The sequence below is a fragment of the Phytophthora cinnamomi genome, assembly GCF_018691715.1.
Source record: "Phytophthora cinnamomi strain GKB4 chromosome Unknown Contig127, whole genome shotgun sequence".
In the NCBI taxonomy this organism is placed as follows: domain Eukaryota; phylum Oomycota; class Peronosporomycetes; order Peronosporales; family Peronosporaceae; genus Phytophthora; species Phytophthora cinnamomi.
The window spans coordinates 247,550-262,388 of record NW_027151060.1 but is presented as its reverse complement, the minus strand read 5'-3'; the positions used below and the strand labels follow the sequence as shown (position 1 = coordinate 262,388).

The 14,839-nt window shown below is 55.4% G+C and overlaps 3 protein-coding genes across 3 annotated transcripts; all 3 read right to left on the bottom strand.

The window, feature by feature from the left end:
- Positions 1 to 3,594: 3,594 nt before the first annotated feature.
- Positions 3,595 to 4,122, bottom strand: IUM83_07092 (uncharacterized protein; the record flags this gene model as incomplete). The annotated part of the gene is made up of 1 exon (XM_067931355.1): positions 3,595 to 4,122. One exon carries the CDS (start codon positions 4,120 to 4,122, stop codon positions 3,595 to 3,597), a length of 528 nt encoding a protein of 175 aa, XP_067780302.1.
- Positions 4,123 to 4,248: 126 nt separating this feature from the next.
- On the bottom strand, positions 4,249 to 4,521 carry IUM83_07091 (Pol protein; the record flags this gene model as incomplete). The annotated part of the gene is made up of 1 exon (XM_067931354.1): positions 4,249 to 4,521. One exon carries the CDS (start codon positions 4,519 to 4,521, stop codon positions 4,249 to 4,251), a length of 273 nt encoding a protein of 90 aa, XP_067780315.1.
- Positions 4,522 to 4,684: 163 nt separating this feature from the next.
- IUM83_07090 (uncharacterized protein) lies at positions 4,685 to 5,548 on the bottom strand (the record flags this gene model as incomplete). The annotated part of the gene is made up of 1 exon (XM_067931353.1): positions 4,685 to 5,548. The coding sequence occupies one exon, from the start codon at positions 5,546 to 5,548 to the stop codon at positions 4,685 to 4,687; it is 864 nt and encodes a 287-aa protein (XP_067780314.1).
- Between the last annotated feature and the right edge of the window lie 9,291 nt (positions 5,549 to 14,839).

Sequence of the window (14,839 nt, the reverse complement as noted above, 5' to 3'; positions counted from 1 at the left end):
GATGACTAGGTTCGGCCTGTCATCTTGTTTCTTGCAGTAAGAGCTGGTCTCACTGGGGGCTGCAGTCCTCAGTGTCGCGTGCCCGATGTCGGCACGCGCGACTGCATTACCAGTAGGGCGCCCCGCACCTACTGGATGTTCGCGTTTTTTGTTGGTCCGCGGCGATGCCTAGCATCGCCACGACGGCCACCTCCAGGGGGCATGGGAGCTGTGCACTCCCGTGCAAAGTGACCGATCCTTCCGCAACGGAAGCATCGCACGTTACCTCCCTGCTGCTGGTAACCAGCAGTTGTTGCATTCGAGAGGTCCATTGGTTCTGAACCTCCCGGCCTCGCTACCGGGCGCGGTTGCGGCCTCGGCACGTTCACATGCAGTTTAGCCTGCCGCAGGCTAAACTCTTCTTGCATGGCAAGAGTAATCGCAGCTTCGAGAGTACTCGGGTACTCTCGGAAGAGATAGGTCTTCACAGGCCCATCTCTAAGCCCCTTCATGAACGTGACGACCTTGGTCGCCTCGTCAATCGGATTAGTCACGATATTTTATACCAAATATCGTGCGCGCTGCGCGTAAGCATGGACGTCATGCTTACCCTGCTGAAGGTCGAGGAACTCCGCCCTCGACCGGAACTCGTTTTGCGGGGGCTCAAACGCCTGTTTGAGCTCCTCTTTGAACACTTCGTACGTGCTAAAGCACGTAGGATCGGAGAGTCGGCGTCCGTACGCCCAACTCCTCGCGCGTCCGCCAAGGCAGGACATGGCGAACGCGACCTTCGACAGCGGGTCGACGATGCGTCGAGCCGCTATGGCTGTGTCGAGTTCGACAAGCCATCGGAGGAGAGGCTCGCCCTCTCTTCCAACGTAATTGCTTACGCTCAACTTTAGTGGTTGAGCACGCGGTGTCGTCCCTGACGACGCCGTCACTGAAGAAGCAGCGTCACGCTGCTCCTTCATGATGAACCCCAGAGCAACACCATGTTGCTCCGTCGGCGATAGCGTACGCAGCATTGTAGCTATCGCCGCTTCTCCAATGACTGTTGACAGTCGTTGGAGGGCCTCCCACTCTGGGTCAAACAGGTGGGGGCAGTCAGCGCGTGCAACATGCGTTGCAGGCGTGTTGGAGCTCTCCATGGGCACCTCCGTGCTCATGTGGTTCTCGGCTCCGCGTTCGTACACCGCGTACGAACGTCAAGCAGTCGGTCGTTGGACGGACTACAAAGTGCTACCAGATGTAGTGGGTCTAACTTGACTCACTACTTTAGCTTACACGTTGCACAACGTGTATGAGGAAGCGTAAGTACTTAGTAATTACTTAGGTTAATTATATTTGAATACACAAATATAAGTTAACTTAGACAAGACTCCAAGTAGCTAGTTTAAGGTAAAATGAGAACTGTATTGCTTGTAAATTGATCTTCCTCTAAAATCTGCTAAAAACTGTTTATCATCTATGAAAGGGTTGACAGCGGCTGGCTGTCAGAGCCCCGCTAATATGCATGTCTCTGATTGGTAGAAAGATGCTGCTTTCTACCAATAGGATCTTTGGGTATGTGTGGACCACTCACTGTGGTGGTCCACTTCAATGTATCCATCGGTGTGTCTTACACCAATGTGAGGAAGTATCCAAAACGTTTAACAGATAACCTATCTGTTAAATTCACAAGTGGCTTGCAGCCACTTGTACGTGTAACCCCGTTACAGGTCGACAACGACCCAGATGGAGTCAACGTCTCGATTCGTTCGCGGGAGATCAGTGATGAAGTCCATGGAAATCGACCTCCACCGTTCGTCAGGGATGCTTAGTGGTTCAAGCAAAGCCGGGGGCTTCGTCAACCGAGGTTTCTTCGACAGGACTCGCCGTCTGCGATAAACTTCTGGATGGACTTCAGCATCTTCGACCAGTACCAGTGGCACGCTAGGGTCAAGTACGTTCGCTCACCTCCTGGATGGCCGCCGTAGTTGGTGTCATGACACTCGCTGATGATCGACTGCCGCAACTTCACATCGTTGGGCACGACAACGCGCGGGGCGTCGTCTACCAGAGTAAACCATTCGCTTCGGAGTAGCATCGGTACTTCTTCTGCTGGTGGCGTTCACGCTTCGGCTTCGAGCTGAGGTTGCGTCTCTTGATCGCTGCGAAGATGGCTTGGATATCGCGGTCTTTCTCATACGACTTCTTGATGTGTGAAATCAACTCGGAGTCGCCGGTTACTTCGCTGATCGCCAGACTGAAGGATGTATCGTCGAAGCTTGTTACGCTCAAGTAGTGTAAGAACTTTGTTTCCGGTTCCAGGTCTTGTCTTCGGCTCAATGCGTCAGCGATACCGTTCTTCGCTCCAGGGAGATAGGAGAACGTCGGTTGGTACTCCGCGAGGATATCATACGAGCGTGCTAGTCTAAGGTTCGCCATCTTCTGCGTAAACAGGCCTTCGAGACTCTTGTGGTCGGTCTTCACGATCGGTGGCTTGTCCAAACAGTAGATTCGGAACGCTACCAGGGCGTGAACGATGGCTAACAACTCCTGTTGCTGCGTTGGGTAGTTGAGCTCCGCGGATTTCATCTTTTTGCTGGTGTACGCAATGGGACGTTCGACACCATCGACGACCAGGAACAACACTCCACCAACGGCGAACTTGCTCCGGCTGTCCGCAGATGCATCGGCTGGCTGAAGTCTGGGAGATGAAGCACTGGCGGGTTGCACAACCTCCGCTTCAACTCCTTGAAGTTCCTCAACTGCTCGTCGCTGAAGTGAATTTTCGCGTTGCGCTTGGTCTTCTTCTTCAGGAGGGCGAACATGGTTGCCATTAGCGAGGCGTATTCCGGATAAACCGTTGTACGCAAGCATTCGGGCCCAAGAAGCTGTGAAACTCCTCTTGCGTCCGCGGCACAGGCTAGACCTTGACGGTCTGCACCTTGACCGGGTCCATCCGAACTCCATTACGTCCCACGAAGTCACCGAGGCATGGAATCTCGTTGGCGCAGAAGACACCCTTGGACAGCTTGACATGCATCTTGTTGTTGCGCAAGATGTCCAACGTCTCGTGCAGCGCCTCCAGGTGGTCATCGATCTTCGCCGACTTGGTGGAGATGTAGATGTCATCGTAGAATGACTTCGTGGTCTTCAAGTCTCGAAACGGCTTTAACGTCAACCGGTGCATTGTTGCTGGCGCGGTGCAGACTCCCATCGCAAGTACAAGGTACTCCCACACCCCGTTCGGCGCCTGGAGGCCGTGAACTTGATGTCTTCCTCCCGCATACGCACTTGGTAGTACATGGACATCAGGTCCATCGTGGAAAACCAGTATGCTCCAGACATAGCGTCCAAGATGTCTTCCTTCCTCGTCATTGGGATGTTCTGACGCACGGTGTTCGAGTTGAGATACCGGTAATCTTGAACGATTCTCTAACCGACTGGTTTCCGGACGCAGAATGTCGGCGCTGCGTGGGAACTGATGCTGGGTCGAATGAGCTTCTTCTTCACCATGTCGTCGACTCAGCGCACGATTTCTCGCTGCTGCTCCGGTGACTGTCGCCACTGCTACCGGTACATCGCAAGATTTGGATCCTTCACATCGAACCGGTGCTCAATGTCGCGTTTCTATGGTAAACCCTCGGGTAGCTCAGGATGGAACACGTTGTCCTTGTACTCCGTGAGAAGTTTGAAGGTTGTGTTCTCTCGGAAGCTGTCCCAGTCCGTCTCCAGATAGCGCTGTGATTTCGCACTATCAACGTTGTCGGGTTGGTCTCGTCGTTGCAGTGAGCGTGCAACTTGCTTGATCGTCTCATTCGAGAGCACCAAAATGAAGTCGGGCTCATTGATCGACTTGGTCTTGATTCTCAGGGACTTCCGCAGTTTCTTGCGGATGATGAACTTGGTGGGCACACCACTCTCGTCGACAACACCCATCGTGAACATCTTCTCTACGACGGTGCCCTTACCCCTGGTACTCCTTCTTTCGTCGGCTTCTCGTGCAGTACTCGCGCGCTCTAACGTCGCATTGTCGTCTTCTTCAGCTGAACCCTTGCCAGCTTGCGTATCATCTCGTCGTCCGCAGATAATGTTTGGGGTCTCCTTCTGCACTGCGTCGCGAACAGCTTCGTCCGTGGACTTCACATCCGTTTCCAGCGCGGCGCCTCGACAGGAATCGGGTCTTTTCGACGAAAGGACTTTCGCCTCGACAGATCTCCAAAGCCCGGAGGCAATCACCGGTCTGCCTTCCTCGATCGGCCCACAGGTGTCCCCTGTCTACTTTCAGTGCAGAGTCTTCTCTTTCGTTCCTTCGATTCGTCGACCTCTCCAGTCAATTTGGGGCTGCGTGTCCTCGAAGAAGGGTATCCCGAGGATGCAGTCGAATTCGTCGGGTATCGCGTAGACGACAGCGCCACACGGGTACGCCTCGTCCAGTCCCGACACGTGGATCTTCAAAGGCAAAACTTCCGGCTCCGCTTCCACCATTTGGTTGTCTCCAAGCTTCACGCGAATGCTCTTGTCGCTTATCCTCGTCGTCCGGAGGTGGTACTCCATGGCCCAACGTTTCGAAACGTAGATCGTGGTGGCTCCACAGACCAGCAACATGCTTCGGGTAGCGAGACGCTTGTCACCCACACTGATCTCACCGATTACTGAGAACAGCGGACGTGACTTGTAGACCAGAGGGTTTTCACACAGAACGTTGAGGCTGATATTCTCAAACGTTAGTGTTCTGGTTGCGCTCTCGGCCACGGCAGAACCCTCCTTCACTGACGTGGTTGCCCGTTTCCCGGCTTCTCCTGCTCCTTCTTCCAAAGAAAACTGTTGGCCTTGATGTGGCCAGGCTTCTTGCAGTGGAAGCAGGTACGACCTTCAGTACGTTTGGGCTCAGCTCTCGGCTTGAAGCGGCCCTTCCCGCGGAGCGGCTTTCCCCTGAAGGGTTTGCATGGGCTTGATGCTGCTCAGCTGACGAGAACTTCTTGTCGCGCTTGGGTTGACGGTCGCGTTTTTCTTCGATGAAGTCAGTCACCTCATACTTGACAGCCAAGTCCATCGCGTCCCTCAGAGTCTGAGGGTTCTCGAGCTTGACGTAGCTGCGTGTGCGAGGCTTGAGACCGTTCGCGTAGCACAGCACTTGGTCGTGCACGCTCATGCCCTCCACTCGGAAGATGAGGGCTGAGTACTCGCCGTTGTACGTCTCAATGTCCGCTGTCTGTTTGAGTCGCAGAAGGTTCTCGCGCAAAACAGCCTGGTAGTTCGGCGCCTCAAAGTGTTGGAGCACATGCTCACGGAAAATCCCCCATGTGTGCTCCTCGCTTCGAGTTGTCGATGCCCAGTGCAGGCACCAGCCGGAGGCAGGCTTCCCCATCGCCGACCCCGCGATTCCTGGAAGTCGTGTGCTTGTGTCTTCGATCGGTATGTCGTTGATTTGACAGGCGTTCTCGATCTGGAAAAGCCATTCGCGGACATCCTCTCCTCGCTTGCCAGTGAAGTTGGGCAGGTTGCTTGGCACTCGCTTGCGGTCTGCCATCGCTTGGTTAAGCCGATTGACCTCGGCGCGTAGCTGGGCGATGGTAGGCATGGGATCCTTGTAATCAGGTTGCTGGGACCAACAAGTGCCACCAGTTTAATCGAATGAAGAGGAAGCCAGGCTTTGGGAGATGGCGGGTCTAAAACAAAAAGTGGCCGCCCCCGCAGTACGAGTGGATGGAAGCTTCGTTCTAGAAGCTTCCACAGCCACCCTACATCTGCTCTATCCTATTATGTCCTTAACTATGCGAATGATACTTACGGTAGTGTAACCTCTCTAATCTGATACACTTGGAGTCCAAGGGCTCCAAGTTGGACACCACGCCAGCGCGCTGATTCGAACGCTGAGGGCCTTCGCCAGATGCAGACAGTCAAATTCGGCGCCATAGACCAGAGGAATATGGAGATGTATAGGTATATCGTTCGTGCTTACATAATTGAACTAGTTGAAGCGACCGGAATCATTCACCCCAGCTGGCCGTCCCACTAGTGGACACCACGAGAGACTTCCCCTTGCTACTTAAAAAAATATATATTACAAACAGACGCTTATTATCATAACCTTGAGCTTACGATGTTCCAGCATGTAGCACTGACACCGTGGCGTGAATCAGTCCGCATTGCTAGCAAGTTGCGATCACAGGACCTTTCCACACGCGGTGTCCTGGCACCGCGTGGGTTCTTCTCCTGACGCCACATCCACTTGGACGGCATTAGCTCAACACGTCCTCGTCGTCTCCAGCTTCGTGCTCATTGTACGACGTGACAAGCAGTGGCACGCACACATCGTTTAGTACGAGTTGGGTTGCAGGCAGCCATTCGTCGTAGCCCCAGATACCGGTATTGAAGCAGACCACCAGAGCCGGCTCGCAGTACAGCATCTTTTCTCGAAGTAGGCCTCGAAGCCGCCGACGAAGTCGCTGATGTCCACCTGGCACATCTTGGCGTCCTCCTCGTATGTCTGCGAGAAGCGAGAATAGGCGCTGTTATAGCAGCCCAAATAGGATTATACTGGATGCCGCCACGCAGGAATCAGCTCCACTGGTTGAATGTGTCGTGTACGAACACGCGCTAATTTATATATGGCACACTTTCCCCACCACCAACACCCACCAAGTCACCGAAGACTCAAAGGGCTTGTTAGGGTTAGAACCTGAAGGCCCAGGAACTTTCCCTTGCACCGGGTTGGTGTTTCCTCTGTGCACCGAACTTCCGCTAGTCGACCGACGGAAGACTCAGCGTCACTAGCCACGAGCAAAGGCTAGCACGCTCTCACACACAAAATATACCTCGCAGGCCCTCAGAAGGAAGGGTCCCGGCCTTTTACGGCGTGATACGAGGGTGCCGGAGCTATACTCCGGCGGGAAGAAATAAATGGAATGCGCTCTCGCTCCTCCAGTTCCTGGCGACGACTCGTCGCTACCAATACACCGGCCACTACTCTCTTGGCCCTGCCAGGGATGAAAACACGCTACACTAGTAGATGTGCCCACCGACAGCCATAATCCTACCTACGAGGTTTACCTTGAGCTGCAGGTCGCTCACTCCAGGCACCGGTGTCGCCCTTGCGTGGTTGGGAGGAAAAGCTGTTCTGTTACTGTTGCCCGAAGGCTTACCTTGTCTTCTCTTAAGTTTCCTATCGATCAATACAATATCAAGTATAAACGTGTCCGTTTTTGGACCGCCAGTTGTAACTCACGACTCTTCGGCGCTTTCTCTGCGACGTGGCGGCGTTACCGACGATTGGGGACAGGCGTCGACGACTCATAAGTTCGGATCTTGCCAGTAGGTTCGCACCGTACTTAGCGAGCTGCAACCGCCCGCGCTTGACTTGGGACCGTCGACGAGTCATCGTCACCGGCCTATTTAGGTCGATCAGCGATCGGGGAGTTTGGTCCAATGACTGGCGATGGGTTGTGACTTGCCAGTTGGCGCCGGCGCCTCGAGTCTTCTTCGCCCCTTGTCTCGCCTTTGGGTTTTGGCTTCGGCTTCATTTCCCGATACCACAACTGCCCCCACCGCGACTCGAGCCGCGTGCTGGTGAGCGTCGGGGTACTCTTGCGCCATGGTCGGTTCTTCGCGCGCTGCCCAATCCGCCGTGAACTCGGCGCTCAGGGCTCTCGGTGTGTCTCGGTCTTCGCTCCAGGTAAGCCGTCTTCTCTTGTTCGCTCGCCGTCTTCACTGCTAACCAGGATCTTGGTGTCTTGGTCAGTCTTCGCCCGGCCGAGGAAGCGCGCTTGGTGCTGATAGTCCGCCTGCTGCTTCTGCTTCCTCACAGTCGGCGGTGTCCGAAGATGAGAGCGTTGCCGAGTCGACGGCCAGTTCGGCCACGGTGAGTATCCTGCCGTCTTCTTGCCTTCTGTCAGCTTCACGCGAGATGCTGATGCTTGGCGGCTTTGTGCGTCTGCTTCTCAGGTTGTCTTGTCGTCTCCGGGGTTGAGTTCACTCGCTGGCGGCGATACGCCGAGCCAAGCTTCGCTGGAAGCTTCCGCTGAGTCGTCCGCGTCACGGGTAACCTCTCCTGCTGTTCCTTCGGTATGTCCCGTTGATTTGCACCATGATCTTGAGCTGCTGTCGCTTACCTTCGAGGTCATTATTTTCGTCTCTTGTCTTGCAGAACACTTCTCTGGTTGATGTGCTCGTTGATACTGCTGCCGGCGACTCGGTTGCGATCCAGTCGTCGCAGCTAGTTGCTCGGCGCTCTACTTCGAGCGCTGAAGCTGGCCGTTCCACCACCGACGACTCACTGATCACGGTGTCGCGTGAAGTTCTCGTACAGATTGTCATGGAAGCCAGTGCTGAGGCGTCAGAGCGCGTGATCGCGGTGTTGGGGCCTCGGCTGGATCTCATCGGCCGTCTTAATGTCACCCTGCACCAAGGTCCCAACATTCGTGGGGACCACCACGTGGGCTCTCGCTTGGCTGCTGCTCGCTCGTTGGAAGACGTGGTGGCGGCGGCTCAGCCCAACATGGGGGTCCACGATGACATCAGCTTGAACTTGGCTGTGATGCGAAGCATGTTGCATTCCGCTGAAGCTGCGCGTGCTGCCGCCGAAAACTCGGCGATGAAGGAATCGTTCAAGCACGAGAACACCATGGTGTTCCTCAAGCAGGCGCGCGCGGAGCTCGAGCACTCCAAGAAGGAGGTCAAGCGTTTGCGGGTCTTGGAGGCTCACTACCTCCAGGAGATGGAGAGTCTTCGTGGAGCCGTGGATGCGCACACCGAGACGGCCGCCCGCTTGGAGAATCGCGTGAGAGCTGCTGACGACGAGTGCAAGCGTCTGGCTCTCCAGCTCACTCGCGAGCAGACGACGTTCAAGGCTGCCGTGGCGTCGTCGACTGCACAAAGCAAGCGTCTTCATGATCTTCTGGCTCGCTTGGATGCCGGCGATGACTCGTCGTCGACTCGTGTTCAGCGCCGAAATGAAGACCTTCAAGAGCAGGTGAAGCGGCTAACGCGCGCCAACCGGACTCTTCGGACGCACGTCAAGTTTGAAGACATGGACCCAGACGTCCTTGTGCTGATCTCCGAAGGTTCGTACTGGTTGTTGAGTTGCTGCATGTGCTGGCTTGTGTTCTCATTCTGGGCGATGACTCATGTCTTACAGGTTTGTCGACTGGCGAGTTGAACTCGAACCTGCTGGACATTAGCCACGAGACTCGGCGGGTCCTCAAGGACATGCTGGCTAATGCGGATCCGTCTCGCACCGAGGGTGGCATTGCCGTTGACTTGGCCCACGCTGCCTCCCTGGAATCGGATTCTCACGTTGAGTTGTCGTCGGAGGAGCGGTCGGCTGAGGCGAATAAGACAACGCCTGGAACTCGTGCTGCCGATGTCGAAGCGGACCGGGCTTCACGCGCCGCGCAGGTTGGTTGCTCACGCAAGCGCTCCTCGCAAGAGGAGGCCGGTTCCCGTCATGTGCGTGGTCGGTCAAGCTCTGTTTCTCGTTCGGTGTCGCAAAGCGTGTTCGTTCTTCGTCCCTCCCTCGTAGTCCGTCGTCCGGGCAAGAGACCTCGCCGCCCCGCCGAAGACCCAGCTTCTGCTGCTCGTGGATCTCGTACGTCTTCCTCTCGTCGAGGTGGTAGCCGTGAGTCTTCGGTGACGGCTCCTGGCGATTCTAGTACTTCTGCTCAAGATGGTGAGCACTCGGGAGCAGAGGTGGAGGTTGTCGAGTCTTCCGGAAGTGATCCTGCGGCTGCAGGATCACCGTCCGCGTCGGCGGTGCAATCTTCAAGTGCTTCTAGGGCTTCGTCGTCCAAGGGCAAGTCGAAGCGGAAACCCAAGGGGCGATGGGCTCGTTCTCAGCCGTCTACCGGTCCGCCAGCTCGCGCCGTCTTCTCCGGGGCCGCTGCCAAGTCTTCGTCGGACAGCTCACCTGTCGTTCCTTCGCGCAAGCCTTCTCGTGTGGTGAAATCCTCGGATGAAGATGCTGTCTCGTCAAGCACTATTTCTCCTCCTTTCGAGCAAGTTCACGTCGACTCTGGCGCTTCTCTCGAGTGGTTTCCAGACACTGGTTCGGAGGCGGGGAATTTGGTTGCTGGATCAGTGATTGGGCTACCGGAGGGCGTTCTCCAATCCTCTTCTCTCTTGGAGCTTCCAGGTTCCGAGTCGTCGGGAGCTGTCCAGGGTGTTGATGTGGAGCCTAAGAAGACGCCTCCTGCTCCACCGAAGACTCAAACGAGTCACCGTCGACAACGTCGTCGTCCTTCCGTTCAACGCCAGCCTGCGTCTTCCGGAAGCAGTCGAGTCGTCGCCACTTTGTCGTCCACCCCTGAGTCGGATCCCAGCTCCCAGCGTCCTGTTGCGGTGCCGTCGCTGGTGCGGGGTCAGCCACCTCTCGTCCGATTTCCAAGCAAGTGGCCAAGTGGGCTGTGCCTTACATCGAGCCGCCTTTCACGCGTCCTGGGGCTCTCAAGTGCTGGACCCAGATGCTGCATGCGCGGTTGCCTGCACCGGTGCCTCGGGATCTCCGAATTATTTTTCTAGTCCTGAAGGCATCGCAGCATTCGCGGATTACAAGAACCCCAATCATCCGTGGCAGAAGCTTCGCCGGCGACTCCCGTCTTAAGCGTGTCTTTTTGACTCTTCAGAGTTTGATCCCGACTCCGAGGTGTCCCAGCGGGCTTCGCCGATGACTCGGGTGATGGGATATTGGAGCAATTTCCGTGGGAGTGGCGACTCGGACAACGCCGACCTTGGTTTCTCGCTTTGGGAGCGCGATCACTGGATCCTTCCGAAGGTCGTGGAGATTACGTTCTCCGCAGTTGTTGCTGACTTGGATATGATGGTCTGGACTGTCGCGCGGAAGACTCGGACGAGGAAGGACTTGGATGCTTGAAGGCTGCCTGGTCGAGGTACGTGGTCGAGCGCAACAAACGCAGCGACCGTCTCCGCGCCAAGGTGGTCCCGTACATCTGGAAGTGGGACAGCAGCCAGGATCCTGGCTTCTCGGAGGTGAAGCCTATGCTCGAGCCGACCATGCCCGGGTATTCTCTGGAGTACTTGCCTTGGGAGCCCAAGCCTGTCGACTGGTTGAGCAAGGTCGCTGCCCTGGACGCTGCGGAGCCTTGGCGGAACGGCTGGATCGATGTGCCGGAACAGCACCCCTACAACACCACGTTCGTCCCGTGCAACCCGTCGGCTCCGCTCTTTGTCCCGGCTGGTTCTTCGCGCGCCGATGTTGGTCGTCGAGTTGTTCCAAGTTCGTCGCTGCAACCGGGTTAATTGAGCTCAGAATGGGTGGCCGAGTTTGGTGATACTCGTTATCCTGCTGCGTCTGAGTCTTCGCCGAATGCTGCGTCTGTTCCGGGAGGACAAGCTCCGGATGCTGCTGGTGGCTCCGACGACTCGAGTCTGCTTGGTGTCTTGGCTCGGGCAGCTGTTGCCTCCGATCCTGATTGAGTTGAAGTCGGGTTCAAGCGAGTCGTCGGCGGCGTCTTCTATTCATTTGGCTTTCATTTCCAATCTCGCTTCTGAGTTGTCGTTGAGTTAGCTGTCCGTCTTGGTAGCGTTTTAATTTTTTAATGCAAAAGATAATTCCGCAGTAGCTGTTTTCGTCTGTGGTTTTGGGCTGCGTTGCCCCAAGTACAGGTCATCATGGCGGTGACACACAGCCACCTAGTCTTCGTCGGCGACTTGAACCATCTGCAAGCGCTGTTCACTTCGTTTTAGCCGCAGGTATTTTTAGAGGAGCCCACCGCAAGAACGATTAGCGGCTGGCTCCCACGTTGGTTCATCGTAGTCGACCCATTTAACTCTAAACTCGCGCACTGCTCTGTCAGTTCCCGTGGACAACGGCACACGGTCGTCGAGGACGGCTTCAACTTCATATTCTCCTGCCACGTGATCTGGCTCCCAACTATCTTCAGGCAGCAGTTCTTCGTAAAAGTCTAGCCGCGTGTCGTCGACAATTCCGGGCGCGAGACGAGTCTTCGGTCGATCTCCAAACTCATCAACCAGCTTCAGTCGGGAGATATGGACGACTAGATAAAATCGGTATCCACTGCGGTCCGGCAGCTCAAGTTGGAAGGCATAGTCTTCGATCCTCTTTTTGATCCGGAAGGGTCCATGCCACCGGTGTGCCAGTTTCTTGGTAAGGCCGAGCTTGACTCTCTCCATGTACAACCAGACCCTGCTGCCGACATCAAACGGGGCCGACAGCATTGACTTCCGATCTGCAATCGGCTCAATTCCGCCAGTCTTCGGTGGATCCACCCCGTCCCGAGAGACATGTGCCACTTGTCCCGCAAACGGTTGGTTTGGGGCACTCGCCGACGACTCGCGAGTCATCGGTGTCTCATGCGCACTTGGTTTGAGCGACAGGTCACTTGGGACGGGGGTGTCTTGTCCCGTAGACGGTTGATCTTGTGCCGCCGTCGACGACTCGGGATCCCGAGTCTTCGCCAGTATCGTCTTCTCTTTCCTGCTTAGTTTAGCGTTGTGTTCCCGTGCTCTGCGAGTCTTCTCGGTGGCTTGATATTCCCTGTCCATCTCCACAGCAATCTGTTGTTGTCTGTTGACCTCGCGGCGCCACGCCAGTGCGTCTGACGGCTTCGGCGTGCCATGTGATGGCGCACCGAATCGTCGGTATGTGCATTCCTCGAATGCTTGTGCCACCTTGAGTGCGCTCGTATCCGCCATGGCTTTCGCAATGATGAAACCCGTAAAAGAACATTGGAAGAGCAGAAGGGCTGTGTTGCCCCTCCGAGTCTTCGGCAGTGGTATCACAAAGTTCATAGACACTATCCGGAAAGGCCGTTCCGCCAGCACGTTGCCAGGAGAGTATCCTTTTAGTTGGGGGCGGCTCTTGCTGGTGCTGCAATCGGGGCGCGATATCACGTGCTTCTCCACGTCGGTGTAGAGTCCCAACCAGTAGTAATCTCGCTTGACTCGCTGGTAGGTTCTCACCACACCCTGATGGCCACCCTCCAGCGAATCATGACAGTTCTGGAGTACTTCTTGAATCATCGTGGTGGGTACCACCAGACGTTGCGAGATCTCCTCTTGCGACTCAGCGTCACGCCGACGACTTGTTCCCATGTAGTGTAGTAAATTGTCCTCCGACAACACGAACTTATCTGCGATTTTCCATGCATCTCTGGCGGCTCGGTATCCAAGTTTTTCGACATCTCCACGTAACTAGGTCTTCAGGTTAGCCCATCGTAATTCTTCGTCTTGTGCTGCAGCTGTGCGCCGTCGTCTCTCTTCTTGGACTTCCACAGGATCAAAGTCTTGTGCGTTAGGAGCTGCTGGTGGAGCTTGAGTTGGTTCTGGAGGTTGACTCTCAGGAGGTTTCCGGTTAGGGCGAGTCTTCGGCGGTGGCTTCGGCTTGTCGTGTGTGAATCGGACATGTTTTTCCTTGCTGTTGGTCTGCGCCCGAGTCATCGCCAGTACCATTCCAGGCTCTGGACGTACGAAATCAGCAAATGTTTTGCGTTTCACAGTTGAGACGCCGTTCAGAATTTGAATAGAGCCTCCTGGAACCAGGTTTTGTGCTTCTGATCCTTGCGGCGACGACTCGTAGATCACTTCTTGTATCCGATTAAGTCCGGCCAACTCTGCTTTCCGATTTTCACTCAGAATGACCTTGGAAACCTTTGACTCCAAGGCTTCTGTTGCCAACGAGTCCGCGGCAGCATTGTGTTCGCGTATCACGTGCAGGTATTTGACTGATCGCAACCGTGCCGTGATCTCCTTGTGATGATTCAGCTGTGCCATCAGTGATTCCTTCCGGCAAGCTTTCACCCCCAGGGATTGCTGGATTGCGAGTCTCAAGTCTCCCACGACCACTAAGTCTTCAGCACCGTGTTCGATCGCGGCGAGAACGCCGTTGTTCATGCCGGTGTACTCGGCGATGTTGACCGTGGTTTTCTCGAGATAAGCGTTCGCTGCAATAACTATTCTCCACTCCGGAAGGCCCCACACGATCCATGAGCAACTGCAGTAACCTCCGTACTTGTCAGTCTTCGCTGATCCATCGAAACAGACCACGAAGCCTGTATGAGTCGTCGGTAGGCATGCATAAAGCAAGTTTGGGTCCATGCGAGTCGTCGGTGAGACTTTAGTCGGCGGGGCAACCAGTTCCAGTAAGTCATCGAGATCCACGAAGTTGGTCACCGTCGACTGGAGCAGCTGGGTGAAGGCACAGTCCTTCTCCTGGACTCGTTGGACGATCAGGTGCCACGGGGAGAGCAATACCGCGAATTGTACAGCTCTCCCAAAGTGTGACTTCGACTTGGTAATTCACTCCAATGTGGAGAAGCGAGTGTAAACTCGTAGTGTTCGTCCCGCCAACTGGGTGTAGCAAGTCGTCAGTAGTAGCAACAGTGCTAGCGCCTCTTTCTCCGCCGCATGATAGTTCATCTCGGCATCCTTCAATACTCGTCCGCAGAAGCGAACAGGGTGCAACTTGTCATCATGCAGCTGTAGCAGCGTGGAGCTCAATGCCCACTCATTTGCGAACAGCATGACGTGCACTTCCTTGGTGCGGTCGAAGTGGCGGAGTATCGGCGCTGCCGCAACCGTTATCTTGGAGAGATTGGAAACTCCGGCGGGCAACTGTGAGGTCACGTTCCGGTGCGAAATCGTCTTCCTTCAGCTGGTACAGCGCCGCGCCGCAGACAGTGAAGTCTTGGATGAAGCGGCTTAATAATTCAGTGCACCTAGGAAAGACTGCATTCCCTTCTTCGTTCGAGGGAAAGACAGCTTAGTGATCGCGTCCATGTTCTTCGGGTCGGGCCGAATGCCGTCTTTTGACACTTCATGGGACAGGAAGTCGACGCGTCCTTGCACGAAAATACTATAGGTAAAGCTGACGCTGATCCGGCACTCTTCAAAACGACTG